We start from the raw sequence: 15,853 nt of genomic DNA, 5'->3' as shown, positions 1-15,853 counted from the left end.
AAACAATATTAGGTTAAACAAGAAGTTTGGTACCAGTGGAGAAGAGTTTAGGGAAGCATATGTAGAAAGAGGGCTCTGTCATTTGCAGAATCAAATGTAGATGGCTAAAGAAGAGAGCTAACTTCAGTGAAATACAGGAAATATTGCACTACAGCAATCCCAGACTAACAAGATAAGGTATGAGGCCATTTTACCTGTATTTCTCTTCTGGTTTTTGTTTTATGATGTACAGTTCCGGTGGAAATCTGATATGAGTAAGAGCAGTATAAGAATATAAAGTAGTAAACCAGATTGTGTTCAGTGGGACTTGCTTGAGAGAATGGTGCACAGCATATGTACAGGGTTTTTTTATATAAAAAAACCGAAAAAAAACTGTTGTTAAACATAGTGGACATTATTTCCAGGTAAATATTCATAGGAACAGGACTGGAAATAAAGTGCATCCAAGTAAACAAGATAACCCCACAGTTCTAAACTAGCACAAATAATGAAGCTGACTCATCCAATTACAGAGTCTCAATCAAATACAAAATCCAGTAGTAGGAAAGCCACACTGTTTGTAAAACAAAGCAGAAGGTTTCAGCCATTCCAGCAAGGGTACTAAAAGCAGTGCAGAACTGAGCATATGCAAACTTACCGTAACTATTTCTTCTTCACTGCCTGAATTCCCACTGAAAACAAGCTATAAGCTTTACACTACAAAGGACAGCCTCTGGAATAGGCCTGTTTGCCTTGGGCAGTTTATATTTACACCAGGTGACTAGGCAAATTGTGATTTGCAAATTTAGGAAGTTGGCAACACTGTTTGCTTCTACTGTTTTGTTTAGAATATTTCTAGCAAAATGTTTGAACTTACATGTGCTGTAAACCAGAATCTCAGTGTGCACGTTTGTTTGGAATCTGTGCATTAGTTATAATTCATTATAAAGTTATCCTCCCCCATTCTCTAAACTTAAATTCTGGAACCTAGCTTAAATTTTTAAAAAGTTTACAGAAAAGGTGAATATATCAAATAACTAAAGTCAAGCCTATGCCAACCCACTGTCCAAACCATCAGCTACATACAGTTGCCTGCTAGGGGGATGATAAGCTTCCTGATTTTATAGCCTGCCACGATTGCAAAAATAGGAATGGCCAATTGCCTGGGAAATCACAGCAATATATAGCCAATGGACAGCCTTTGCAAGAGTCCATAACTTCATTAGCCATTGGCAAGCGCATATTTTACCAGGTGAGAGCTTAGAAACCGGGAAAGTTCCTGCTTTTCTCCTAAGCCTGGAGACTAGTGAAGGCTCCTTGCATGTACACTGAACCTTGGAGATTTGAAAAGCTACAATACGTTTTACTGGTTTGAAAGCGCTTTCAAGGCATTGGGCTCTGAATGCTACCAAAAGTTAATGTGACATTGGAGACAATGTTCTGTCTCTCCCTCTTGGGAGGAAGGATACAACCACTGCTGTGTCGTCCTCTTCTTCTAATATATTTGAAAGAAGAGGGAAGCCTGCCTTTGTAAAGTTCCTCCAAACTCCAAAATTGCATGAGGAACTGCTGGGAGAAAGGGAAATCCTCGTAGGCATGCCCAGAGGGCTTTTTTTGCAGAATAGCTATGAAACTGCTACTTCATAATACAGATAGGAATTTCTTCTTTCTTGATGCAGTAGTTGGGTATTTTTTAAAAAAACAACACTACTCATAGTACATGACAAAATTACTCCCTAAGGCTCATATGAAGTTGACTCACAGTGGAACATTTTCATCAACTTGTTGTGCAGCACAGTTGCCAAGTAGACTGTCATCTCTGTTCACTTTCCTTGGTAACCAATCAATGTGTGAAATATTTTTGGGTGGGGTGGGGGAGATTTTTAGAAAATCCTACAATGTTAAACTTCTGACTACAGTGGACCCTCGGGTTACGTACCTCTCTGTATACGTAATCTTCAGGTTGCGAAAGCGGAAAACCCGGAAGTATTTTTCCAGGTTTCGCCGCTCACACATTTGCAGAAGCGCTCTATCGCACCATGCGCAGAAGCGGCACCTCTGGTTACGGATTTTTCGGGATGTGCACGGACCCCCAGAACGAATTAAATTCGTATCCAGAGGGTCCACTGCATGCAGTGTTCTATTTGCTATCTTTCTCTGAATGCTTTTTAGCTGTAGGTAAATATTAATTTGTTTGTGAAATTACTGTAGTACCACATTTGTTTTTATTTAAGAATTTATAGACAGATTTTCATTTGGGACAAATTCTCAAAGCAGTGAAACAACTCAGTTTGTATTCGGTGAATTTTTTTCTGTCTCAGGAAGACAGAATGTAGACTGGAATTTCATTAGCAGAATGCAATGGGATGTTTAAGTGCCTTGGTTAAATACATAGTCTTGTAGGTATTAAAGTTTGCCTTGAAAGTTTTAGCCTAGTGCAGAGATTTTCAACCTTTTTGAGTCCACAGCTCCCTTGACCAACTACCTTTTTTCTGTGGCACCCCTTTTGGGCTCAGGAGCCCAGTTATGTCACCCCTTGTCTGCAGAGCTGGCAGCCTCTCACCCTTTTTCAAACACCCTCCACTTTGGAGTGTTCCCACAGTCTCCTCTCCTGTCTCCATGGGAGTCCTCTGGGCATCCGCTCTTGCCATCCCTGGTCTCTGAGCTGCTGTTGCCCCCGCCCCTCGGCGCCAAAGAAAGGTGCCTCCTCACACTGCTCCACAGGGGCCTGGGAAGAGGATACCCCCCAGTCTTAGTAGCCCAAAGGAGACTAGCCAAAGGTGAATGTGAGGCACCTTACCTTGGGAGGCAGCAGGCGCTGCTGGGTCTGCATGGGGAAATGCTCTCCTTCAGCACTGGGCATTCAGCTCCCAAGCAGGCCTTGCACACAGCAAGCACAAGAAAGCCTAGTGCAGCACCTGCCTACCTTCCCAGCCTCACAGTTGCCTGTCCATTCCCAACAGCAAGGGCTGGCTGGCTGGGCTCTCTCACCCACTTGCTTACTCTGATGCCACCTTAGCTCCTGGGAGCCAGCACCCCCTGGCCAGCCCCAGAGGCACCATTCGCCTGTGGTGCTTGTAGCCAGGGCTGCTGCAACAAACAGCTGTGCAAGGCTTTGGGAGGCAGGCATGAGAGCGCATCAGAGGAGAGAGGGAGAGAAAGAGGGACAGAGGCCAGTGTTGCCCACGGCACCCCTGACCATTATTCAAGGCACCCCAGGGTGCCATGGCACACTAGTTGAAAACCACTGGCCTAGTGCTTTTGTTTGGATATGTCTTTTAGCTGATTGTGAGGAAAACCTGGTGTCGTTTCAGTTTTCAACTGAGCAGCAGATACAATGCTAAAATGGTTGTGAGAATTATACGTTAAAGATATAGAGAACATGGGTAATAGCCAGCATTAGTCATACTTAAAGGCCCTTTGAAATCAACAGAAAAGTTACTTGGGTCCATAATTAAAAGTCCGGGACTCTGCAGCATCTTAAGACTAGGTCTGCTTTTTTTGTTTTTTCCATTATAAGTTTCCCATTTACATGGAGTTCGAAAGCACGTCAAAGTGCAAGTAGATAAATAGGTACTGCTCCAGCGGGAAGGTAAACGGCGTTTCCGTGCGCTGCTCTGGTTTGCCAGAAGCGGCTTAGTCATGCTGGCCACATGACCCGGAAGCTGTATGCCGGCTCCCTCGGCCAGTAAAGCGAGATGAGCGCCGCAACCCCAGAGTCGGCCACGACTGGACCTAATGGTCAGGGGTCCCTTTGCCTTTACCTTTACCTAGCATTGAATATAAGCCAACATATTTTTCTTGCAATAGAAATATTTGCTCTAGGATAGAGTAACCCAAGCCAGTTCTTTCAACTTCTGTCAGGAATCTATGGCATACAGTACTGTCAAAGGTGGGTGGCAGAGTCAGGTAAGTAATAACTCACAAGATGCCAATAAAGTTAACTCTTTATTCAAATAAACAAAACAGCTGAAGCATAATGAGCCCAGCAACTCTTCCCAGTAGATCTTGTCCCAGTGAGGCAGTTTCGAGGACTGAAGGTCCCTGCCTTTCCACTCCTTCTTAAGACTCCTCCTCCCCCATTTCCTTCCCAAGCAATCTGAGGCTCATTCACCTTGTCTGTCTTTGCTTCACCCTCTTCATACCTCTGCGGGTTCTGGGAGACCAGGGAGGAGGGGAACTGGTCACAGGAAGGCGGGGGCTTCCTGGCTTCATCAACAGCCTACGTCATCTCTGTCTCTCCCCCCCCCCCCGCCCCCCCCCCAGCCTCCACTTCTTCCTCTGGTTCTGGACTTCTGCAACAGCCTCTTCCTGCTCACTAAACTGTTACCTCTTCAGCTTCCAACACCTCCACCTCACTCCGCCTTCTCCCTCTGACCATCATCATCCCCCCACAAATTCCCTGGCTCTGACCATTTTTCCTTTGGGGGTTCCCTAGCTGGTGCCTCCCACCATTCCTCTGCATCCAGCCAGTCCATGGCATTGTTCCTTCATTTCTTCAGACTGCAAAGTAAATTTCAAATAGAGCCTACAGAATAACACCTCTTTCTGGCACACAAGGGAGAAATGTGCTCAGGAGGTTTTGCAGGGTAAAAGAATTCACCAAAGCATTCTGTGCACACACAAGCTCTGCATTTTTTCTTAACCTCAATACTAGCTGTCACATTTGTTAACTGAAGACTCTGAAATTGTGGCTTGTTATAACCTAGATTTCAGCAGCCTCATTATATCAGTTTGTTAGTGACTTGACTGCCAAGCCCAGAGATCTTTTTATTTTGAGGCATTCTCCCCCACTCCTTTTTCTAAACTGTTGTGACTTTCCTCCAATACTTTATCTGGACATCTTCATTTCTCAGTCTCTGTCTGAACTCCATAGAGGAAGGTCATGAGCTTGGTTGTGGGGATGAATCAATATATTGTTATGGGTGGATTCACTTGTGCATTATTTTGTTGTATGTGATTACTCACAAACTTCAGTCAGAATTATTTATTCAGCATTTCAAAAAGGGTGTCAGGAATCCAAAAAGATCAAATAACAGTAAATTAAAGTTGCATACATTACCTGTGGTACTGTCATTATTTCTAGAGCAAACCTAGCAGTGATTTAATAACTCGGGATTTAAATCACTGTCTGATTAAAACATGATGCTGGGCTTATAAGAAAATCATAGTCATGCAACATTCCATATTGAAACCAGTCCCTCAGCTGCTATGTACACAATATTAGCACACCAGTGATGAAGCCATAGATTTCTGAAATACTAACTCTGAGTGTTCAGGCACAGCAATCAAGTCCTGTGGGCACAAATTCTTATATTATTTGTATTGTGTGTAAATAGGGAGCCAAAGAGGATTAATTTAAATTTCTCAGTTTGGAATACAGAAAATAATCAAAAGATAAGAGATTGTCTACTCCAAAATGACATGGGTGATTAATCTAAGAGTACATGTCATTGAGTCTATGAAGGTCTTTGAGAACAATGTTGAGAGGTTCATTTTAATAATGCTTATTTTTGGTGGCAAATCAAATCTAAATAAGTTCTGTTTTCAAGATTTGATATGTAAGCTGGGAGGTATCAAGACATGAAAGTGAAGAGGGTAAAATTTCCATAACTTTTAGCTCCACACAGGTCCCCAAATATGGTTCATAGTCATAAAATCAAATACAATACAATACAGCAGAACAAGAACTAAAAGCCATTGTTTGGGGGAAACATACAATAGCAGAGGAGACCAGAAAACAACCCAAAAGTTTGGCAAAGGGCCAACCAGTTCTTATAGTCTAGTTGCTACAGTTGAGTAAGATGTCATGCTGGTTCATTTGTGAGGGAGCCATGAGTATAAATTGGTTTTGTTATCCTGTAATGCTTAACCATGGTTTAGTGCTACGTGCATGAACAGAAAGGAGCCACCATGCACCCTGGGTTCCTCTCCTCCCCTTCCCATGTTTTCCTCCTGTGCACCTGGGAGGACTTCAGTAGAGTTAAGTTGCACATTCTATAAACCTAACTGGATCTTGTGTATGAAACCATGATTGTGGCTTAAAACAACTTCTGTTAAGTTTCATAACAGTCAGCTTCAACCCATGGGTTATGAAGATGGTTTGCTAAACTAAGCAGAGTTTGTTTTTAAACCATTTTCCCTGGTCCATACATAGAAACTTGGTTTTGTCAAAACTAAACTAAAACTAAAATTAAGTCCTGCCACAGAGCAAAAAGGAGGACACATTTGCCAACTTCTACTTTTAATTATGGATTTCTATGACTACTCTCATTTTACATACCCATGAAAAAGAGGGTGTGTCCTGGAAAAAGAAGACATATAGCAACCCTACCTCTAGAAAATGTTCAGTTTTTCTTGTCAATGTTCAATATTTTCCTTTTTTTATTATTCACAGGGAAGTGGTGCAGGCAAACTGTGTCCATTGGAAAAAGAGGTTCTTATTTATGTGTAAAATGAGTGCAAGTGCCACTACAGGGGTATTGGACCCCTGCATCTGCAGAGTGTCTGTTCGGAAGGTAAAAATGACCATTCTCTTCTTCTGATATTTGCGTTTTAGTTTATGCTGTGGCCATGTGCCTCTAAATAAGTGGCAACTTAACGCTGTTTACTTATTGTGCATCCAGACTCTAATTATATTATTTCTATTGATCTCGTCAAATATAATTAACAGAATTCTCTGTAAATATCACACTGCCAAAAACACTGAATAATCAAAGATGAGATGCAACTATTAATTTGTCTTACTTATTTAGTAATATTTTTATATTGCTTAGCATTAACAAGTAATCGCAGAGCAGTTTAGAAATGTTTTTTCTAAAAAATAAATAGAAACAAAGGTATATAAAAAGAAACACTATAGATATCAATAACCTAGGGCAATTGGGTCAGTGCTAATGATCAGAGACACCCTGTGTAAGCAGGCACCCAACAGTCGATGGCTCCCAGCGGGAATGTGCAACTACAGAGATAGCCTGCTTTTGTACTCGCACTAGATGACATTCCACTGGTCACAGCACCATCAGCAAGGTCTTCTCTGATTATCTTGATCTACTGTGCCTGTAAAGGAAAAGAGCTACACAGCTTAATTACCTTTGATTACTATTGATAGCATTGATAATATTGTAGGGGCTCAAAATGTGTTTTTTCCTGACTTAGGGAAACCCATTACAACTTATAAAACTTCCTCAATATTCAGTAGTATTGCTTGCTGTGTGTTAAATGTTTATGTCACATGCTGTGCGTTAGCTCTTTGACATTTTTCATCAGAAAATAGTGATTACTAAACCATAACCATTGGTTATTCTTGCAGGAATTAAAAGGTGGGAAGGCCTATGCAAAGGTAACGACACAACCATATCAATACAATACTTCCTCTTCTTTTACTTACACATATGTAATTTAAATTTAAAGAACTGTGCAGATTTATATTTCCTGTCCTTAAGGATACTGGATGTTGCAAATACTGTTTAAAAGGAATAGTTGTGTCGCACTAAGAAAACTGTGTCCTGCTTTTCCTTTTGTCATTTTATGAGAAACTTCTTTCTTAAAGTACAAATGCTTTGATGCCTAAAGTGTTTGTTTCCCTTGATGGTTCTGTAATTGCTGACTTTTCATCTTTTGTCAATAGCTGGGTTTTGCAGACCTCAACTTGGCAGAGTTTGCTGGATCAGGAAATACCACTCGTCGCTGTTTACTGGAAGGTTATGATACCAAAAACACAAGGCAGGATAATTCAATTCTCAAAGTAATTGTGTGTGTTTTTTCTCTGTTTTTCATTGTTTTTAGAATTGTATTTTTCCTTAATGTTAAATGGGAAAGCAAAGGATAGCATTCAATTACCAAAGCTGTAACTTTTTTTGAAACATTGACACAATAGCTGGTAAGAAATCAAGCAGTTAGGTTGTCATAATACAGTACTCCAGTAGAAGTTTGGAAATTGATGTTCAAGTACAATGCAGTTCAAATCCAGTGGAGGAAAATAATTAAATGTGTTTTATGTAAATGCAGCCATGCAAATAAGATAAACTAACCTAATTAGAGAATTAATTTTCAAGGTAGCTTTTTAGTTTGCCCAATATTAGGGAGAATTTGCTAGTTTTGCTATCAGTCATGGCTTGTAATATAGTCATCCAGGAAAAGGTAAAAACACTTTCCACTTCCTTACTGCTGAACCTTGCCAAATAAATTTGTTATGGATGTGTAATATTCGCTTGTTGCAATTATTTTCCTTCTGAAATGGCTAGTAATATAAATTATAGGATTGCTTTTACGGACAGCATGTTTGCCCATTCTGTGTCTTTTAAAAAGCTGTCTTCTGTCAGACTAACTATAGTTATTAACTTCCATGAATATTTTTAGTTGGCAGATAGCTTTACTGTTACTTGTGCCATTCATCTTCACAGTAACCATGTGAGTTAAGCCGCTCACATATAAGATGTATGACACGGATTTTCCCATTTCATGCTTTTTGGTATTTGAATCTGATTTTATTTTTGTTTGTTTTTCCTAACTTACAGGTCTTGATCAGCATGCAGCTAATGTCTGGAGACCCATGCTTCAAAACGTAAGTTTACATATGATACAGCAGGTGAAATTTTAGGTATTGTTAATAATTAGCTTTTGGAATGCTTGAGTAACTTGTACAAATCATACTTTGAAAAAGAGTTGTTAACCAAGTTGTAAAGGTTATTGGGTATCAGCAGTCCTTGGTGCCTACTTCAATAATCTTTGATATAGCTCATCACTTTGCATGCAGTTGCGCTGTTCACCCATTTACAGGGCAGGGGAGATAGTCTATTTGGGCAATAATAGATAATGCTATATGGTTTTTTATAAATCAAGAAGTCTTGTATTAATCCATGTATGCAAGGGGCAAAAGGAATGTACAGGTGCAGAGTAAATTACCAATGCAAAAAAAATGGATTGGAAATACAATATTTGATCAGTGTACACTGTGTATTTTGTACAGTAAGCCCACAGCTTGCATGCATTTAACATGTGCACATTCAGCTTTACGCACATGGGGGGAAAAAATAAATAAACAGGGGCAGGTGTCTGGGGGAAAAGCCTTTGACAATCGCATCCACTATTGCACCCAATATGTTTTGACTATACGTGATTTTGGCTTTAGACCAATCCCTGGAACGTAAACCCTGCATAAATTGTGGGCTTACTGTACACACTTTGTGAGGGAGGGGGGTTTGGTTATACCCTTTCTAGTTGCTGCCTGTCTTCATGGAAGAACACATTAGGCTATGTAGAGTTAAATGGAATCAGGATTGGTTTAGCATGTCTATAGAATTTGAACAAAAATGTTGGAACTTGCACAGGTCTTTCACGTTCAGGATTCTGAATCACAGCAGTTGTCTCAAAACTCCAGTCCCTGTCCCCATCCCTGGGACAAAAAAAAGCAGTTTTAATAGTGTACAAATTCTTGAGTACATACAGTGGTGCCCCGCAAGACGAACGCCTCGCAAGATGGAAAACCCGCTAGACGAAAGGGTTTTCCGTTTTGGAGGCGCTTCGCAAAACGAATTTCCCTATGGGCTTCCTTCGCAAGACGAAAGCCCATAGGGAAATCTCCGGGACAGCGGGGAAGCGCAGCGCGTCTTCCCCACTGTCCTCGGACCTCCTCCAAAGCCTGGCGGTGGGGCGGAGAGACCTCCTCCCGCCGCCAGGCTTCGGAAGGCTGCTCCGAAGGCTGGCGGTGGGGCGGAGAGACCTCCTCCCGCCGCCAGCCTTCGGAAGGCTGTTCCCGTACCTGTCCTGAAGGCTTGCGGTGGGGAGAAAAGCCCTTCTCCGCACCACCAGCCTGGCAAGCGGTCTCCATAGGAACGCATTAATTGATTTTCAATGCATTCCTATGGGAAACCGTGCTTCGCAAGACCAAAAACTCGCAAGAAGAAAAAACTTGCGGAACGAATTAATTTCGTCTTGCGAGGCACCACTGTAATAGGTGAATTCTAATCTCTGGAAAGTGTAAATGGTGTTAAATACTTCTTAAAATAAAGTGAGACTCTTAAAGTGAGCCTCAGCAAAACAAATGCATGCCTAGAAATAAAGATATAAAACAAAGTGCATGGGATTAATGATGCTGTAAATTTTACTCTGTTGGTCTTCAGCTTCAGGAGTGTTAAAGGGCCCTGTGTCTGCGCATGCCTATTCCAGCAGACTATTTACGTGTACTGCACCAAAAGGAAAAATGTGGTTAGGATTGATTTCTAGACTAATGAGGTATTTTGCGATGAGTCATGCAGCTTGGTGAGTGGTCTAATTGTAGCAATGCAGCTGGGAAGCTTTTATTTCCATCAGCCATGCTGCAAAAGTTAAATGTAGGCAGTGGGTTGTTGTTTTTAAAAAAAGGGTGTTGTAGTACAGCATAAATTCTTAATCATAAGTGAGGCTCTTTTTAAAAAAATGCTTCTCTTGTGAGTTGGTGTTTCTGGGCAAGATAAATTTAAACAAGAATGTATTGGTGCTAGAGTATTATAAACAGATGTCACTTTTGCCTCAAGCAGAAGAAGTGCTCAGAAGACAATTTTTGCAGTCTTAAATTCTATTAGTCCCCCAGAAAGCTATGAAGAACAATGAAAAGCTCAGAGCTTGTTGGGAGTTCTGTAAAATCAATTTTGTGAAAATGTTATATGAAGATAATATAAGTTGTTGAGTTGTTGTAATAGTAAGATCAGGTGTAAGCTTGTTTCCCACAAGACATGGGGCAACCCTTGGCTTGATGGCCACATTTGCAAACATGTATTTGCAATGGTCCTGCTTTTTTAGGCAAATAATCCCATTAAAAATTGAAATCTTAGTTTAGTTCAGCTTGACAGGCATCTTGTATGGATAGCCAGTTTAGTGAGTAACTGTTTGCTGAAGCTTTCTAGATCACACACTCCTTTATTTAATTTGGGTCAGATTTATTAGCTTGTCTACAACCATCACTGGTACTGAATGTTATCTGTGTTACCTTATGACAGAGATTCCTTTGAGGCCACTAAAAGCTATCCTATTATTTTAAAATAGAATTAACATTTTGATTTTGCACTGGAACACAATGTGCTGAGGTGAGCACTTATTTTCCAATAGCATCTTCATTCCATCATGATTGATGAACTGTATAATAACTGAGTACACAATAGTTCCTTGATAAAGAGTTGCTGGAACTCATATCACTAAAATCTTGAGTTTAATGGTTAACTTTATGTTAGCAAAGGGCTAGTTTCCAGGCCAGTCTCTTTAGTTCTTCTGCAAACATTACTATAAAGTTTCTGCTGGGTGACATTCTTTTACTACTGCTCTGGCCAGCAAATGTGCTCGCCCCCCAAAAGCCGGGATCACCAGCCTTTTTGTGCCAGGGGACACATTTCGAATTTTGAGAATGTGTCTTGGGTACCTGTCACAAAAGGGATGCTCTGGGGATATGGCATAAGACAAAACGGATGCCACATCTAAAAGAGCAGATAAAGAAACAGAACCACAATTGGGGAGGGGGACACCTACATCAGTCACTGCTACACTTGCTCATTACACCTCTCTTCTGTTCAGAAAGGACAAGAGAGTGGTTATGCAATCATGACACCCAATAAAAAACTGTGGGCATGTTTAAGAGCACATGTCGAGTGTAGGAGAAGCTGAGTCAGTGCAACCAGGAACTGATCAGGAAAAGCAAACGATTCCTTGTGCATTGTGATTTTTTTGAGAGGACTTTGAATACTGAGACCATTGGCACCATAGAAAGTATGGTGGGCACACTGAAAGGCGTCTAATTGGAAATCAGCAAGGGCTGGAGGATACTGCTAAGCCCCCTGATTCACTGGCAGACATGGTGACATTAATGGAAACACAGGGTTGTTGTTGGGGCTCAAACCTACTGTGCTACCCCCTTTTGCACTAGGTGCCAGATCCTTTGGCCTTTTCCTCCCTCACAATTTTTAATTTGCATATAGGGATGCTAGACATTCTACAAAGGAAGACTCTAGCCATACATCTTCATTTACTCAGTGACTTAAATTTGCATCTATATATAAAAATTAGCACATGCCAATTTGTGTTATTGGGTCCGTGCCTGGCAGTGACCCTGAGGAAAGGCCTCTTTAATCTCATCTCTGTGGATGAACAATAGCATAGGCTTTGGCAGAGCTCTTCTTCAACAATTTACTGGTATATGGGAATCTATGGAGGGACTTCTTTAGGGCCTATTAGGGGACTTAACAGTTCATTGCCTGCATCTGAATTTGCTGAAATTGTGGTGCATAATAGTATGTAGAGATGGTGGCGTTGGGATCCAAGGCTTTGCCCAGGGACAGCTTGGAGGACCTTGGGGCTGGATTTGCCCCTTGGAAATGAGCAAGAGATGAGAACCAGACACATTGCTCCCCACATTGATACCCACAAATTGCCTGATGCTAGCTTACTATTTTAAAAAATATTGCTTTTATAGAAGGCGCTTTATATTTTCAAGACTGCTGGGCAATTTTGCTCAGTTCTTAAAAATTAAAAGAACTGTTTTCCAAGTACGCCATACATTTTAGACAATCCAGATGGTGGTTCTTTCTGATGTTAATTTACCCAGTTAGAAAAGCATTTTGTAGAATGATTAAAATCGGTTTCTCTGTTTTATGAGGGTGCCTGAGAGCATACATCAAGCACTGCAGCTGCACAACCCTATTTTAATAGCACATATGGTCTTGCAGAGCCCCATTGAAACAAATGAGAGACACATCAGCAGTGTTTTGAACAGTATAGTGGTTTATCACATTTTTGCTGCATGCATGCAAGTACCGTATGTGGCTGGGGGGGCGTTGTTAGGCTTCTGGCATGCCACAATAGATGAGTAGTGGGCTGCATGTGACTTGGTGGGTTTACCCTTTGTGTAGTCCGGGAATACATCTATTTTACTTGATGGGTCACACCTTGTGCAGTCCTGGAATAATGCCATATATTTATTTGAAAGGCATACTGTTTTCTTTAAATCTGCCTTACACACTGTTCAGGACATTGCTGTTTTATTTGGTTTGCAACAATTCTGTTACAGTGGTGCCCCGCAAGACGAAAATAATCCGTTCTGCGGGTGCCTTCGTCTTGCAGGGATTTTTGTCTTGCGGAGTAACGTTTATCAGCTGATCAGCGGCAATTTACAGATAAGCAGCTTAGCGCCTTTCAGAAAAGGCAAAAAAAAAGGGAGACCACAGAAAAAAATTCGTTTTGCGAGACAGCCCCATAGAAAAATTCGTCTTGCGAAGCGGAAAAAATATCGGAAAGCCCTTTCGTCTTGCGCATTTTTCGTTTAGCGGGGCATTCGTCTAGCGGGGTACCACTGTACCTTGCATGGCTATGTTTGGTGTTACAGAGTGAGGTATAGCATGCACAAAACACTCACTGCTTTAGATTTTTATGATAGTAGAAAACAATAGGAAGTGCTAGGTTGACATATAACATAAGGAGAAGGCAAATATAAATCTTCTATTTATTGAAATTAGTATTGAACTCAATATAAGCCATGAAACAGCTGTAAAAACATCACTTATAAGACGCTGAACTACTAACTGCTATAGCCACTGTTCTGCAAATCCTGTTTTTTCCAAGATACTAAATAAAAAGGTTTTTTAGAGAGATGAAATCTACAAATTATTTGGGTCTTCCTGGCACTGAAAAAGATAATATTGTATAATTCTGGGAGGAAATGTTATGAATTTGTTGAATTTTGTTTGCAGTATATGTGAAATGCATATTTGTTTCCCCTAGGCAAACACAGATAGGACCAGTTTTAATTTCAGTCTGTTTGTTTCATTTCAGGCCCCCATCCACAGCAATGTCTATAGCAATTGCTGGAGAACCAGAATCCCTAAATGAAGACAGAAAAGGAGCAGAGAATACAAAATCATCACATCTAACTATATCAGGTAGGGAGCAATGCTATGGTAGAAGCCTGGGGAAAATAAAAAAGAATAATTTCATTTAGATAAGTGGGAATGCCACTTAACACAGGCATCTCTTGGTATTAGAATATAAGCTGAAAACTGCACTTTGGCATAATTGTTTTCATACGGAGTCTATCTACAAAAAACCTGCTCAGGTATAACTAAGGGGTGCACCTCAGAGATACTATGCACATTTAGGAAAAGCATTGCATCATTTCTGAGAGCTCCTAGAGTGGTACATGATTGAATTCTCCACAATTTGAAAACCTTATCTACAGAGAGCTAACTTGTTTAGGGTTTGATTCCTCCTCCCTGCAGCACCAGTTGTGCAGATTGTTCTTAATATGGGGCAGTATTCAAACATGCAGTACTCCACTGCACTCTTGACTGCTTGAACACTTACAATCCCAGCTTGATTACCAAGATCACCTGTAGGAACTTTGCTGGTTGTTCCTGGAGTTGGTGAAGTTTATCTGATGTCCACAAGACAGAGCCTTCAGTGTCAGTATCATTGGCCCAATCCTATGAAATACTTTTCAAACAGAGATTTAACAGGTGCCTTCTGTAATAAATTTAAATATTTGCTGAATTTTTTATGCTGCTAGGCTTATGAAGGCAATTAAGAAAAAAAAGCTTTCTGCAATAGGTAGCCAGCAAACTGTGGCTTTTAGTTTCTATGTGGTTTTTTATTGTATAGATAATTGCTGTAAACCACTTTGATTTTTAAAAATGAAATTACAGTATACAAGTGTGTTGTTTTTTTACTAGGGGTTGTGCTTTGCTCCTACTCACTCCACTCACCAACACACACATATACACACAACACACATGTTGAAGACAACACATGGTAGCAGAAGTGAAATATTTTATTGTGGGAAGGTACAATGGAATGTTGCCTCACACATGAGGCTGCTATGGAATGGAAGGGGGGAAAGTTTAAAACAGCCTATTTTTCCCTTGCACTGTCTCTTCCTTCTCATTGTACTTGAACAACTGCAGACGTTTGAGTAAAGCAGGGATGGAGAAGCACTGGGGAGTTTGTTTTTTAAACTAGTGTAAAACAAGGAGAAATAACAGAGATGGGTACAACACAGAAACTAACATCAGAAAGCTAACACAACAGAACCTTTCCCTACTCACTTCTTGCTGTACTCAAACCTTGTTTTAAGCAGCTGCTCCCCAACCCAATGTCAGCACCTGCTCACTCTACTCAAATCTATGTCATTGTTTAAAATTGCCACTATTTCATCGCAGTATTTTTCCATCCCTGCTTTATTCAAACCTCTGCTGTTGTTTGAAGCCGTCACTCTCTCCCTGTCAGTGCCCCTACCTTCTCTCTCGCATTCCATGGCCACTGGTGTTGTGCTGTCTGTCTTCTCTTTTACTCCCATACACCAACCTGACTTCTTACAGGTCTGAATTTGTGACTTATTTATTTATTGCATTTATGTCCCAGGTAGAATACACTGTTCTCTCCTTCTTTATTTAATTCCCACAACAACTCTTTGAGGCAGGTTAGGCTGAGAGACAGTGTCTGGCCCAAAGTCACCCAGTGAGTTTTATGGCAGTGTGGATTTGAAGCCTGGTCTGTCATGTCCCATTCCAGCACTCCAACCACTACACCACACTGGCTCTCATTGTGATGTGGTGCAACAAATCCTCCAATTGGGGTTGCACAATGACCACCTTACAGTTTTTCTGTATATAGGAAGGAAGAAGTAGAATTGTACAATCTCAGGAGAAACAGTATTATATGCTTTTTCTGCATATGTAGATCAGTTCTTCATTATTAGAAATTACTGATCTCAAGTTTGGTGTTGGCTTTTAAAAAATAAATAAATACAGGGACATATAAATGACCCACACATGGCTGAAAATCCATTAGATCAGGGTGTCTTACTCTATGGCCATTCTGAAATATGGCAGCATCTGATGCGAAGTTCAAATCTTGG

General features: G+C 40.8%; 1 protein-coding gene across 4 annotated transcripts in view; it reads left to right on the top strand.

The window, feature by feature from the left end:
* The window catches only part of EEIG2 (EEIG family member 2), a 30,490-nt gene that overhangs the window by 7,554 nt on the left and 7,083 nt on the right, over positions 1-15,853 (top strand). For 3 of the 4 annotated variants that reach the window (XM_053391570.1, XM_053391571.1, XM_053391568.1), the window contains exons 2-6: positions 6,377-6,497; positions 7,292-7,321; positions 7,610-7,726; positions 8,499-8,545; positions 13,777-13,883. In XM_053391570.1, the coding sequence (XP_053247545.1) occupies positions 6,377-6,497; positions 7,292-7,321; positions 7,610-7,726; positions 8,499-8,545; positions 13,777-13,883 (422 nt within the window). The remainder of the gene's footprint in view (positions 1-6,376; positions 6,498-7,291; positions 7,322-7,609; positions 7,727-8,498; positions 8,546-13,776; positions 13,884-15,853) is intronic. The other variant, XM_053391569.1, reaches the window with a different exon arrangement.

The sequence above is a fragment of the Podarcis raffonei genome, chromosome 6 (genome assembly GCF_027172205.1).
Source record: "Podarcis raffonei isolate rPodRaf1 chromosome 6, rPodRaf1.pri, whole genome shotgun sequence".
NCBI classification, from domain to species: Eukaryota; Metazoa; Chordata; class Lepidosauria; order Squamata; family Lacertidae; genus Podarcis; species Podarcis raffonei.
The sequence above is the reverse complement of the archived record's forward strand: the minus strand, read 5'-3'. Positions and strand labels throughout refer to the sequence as shown.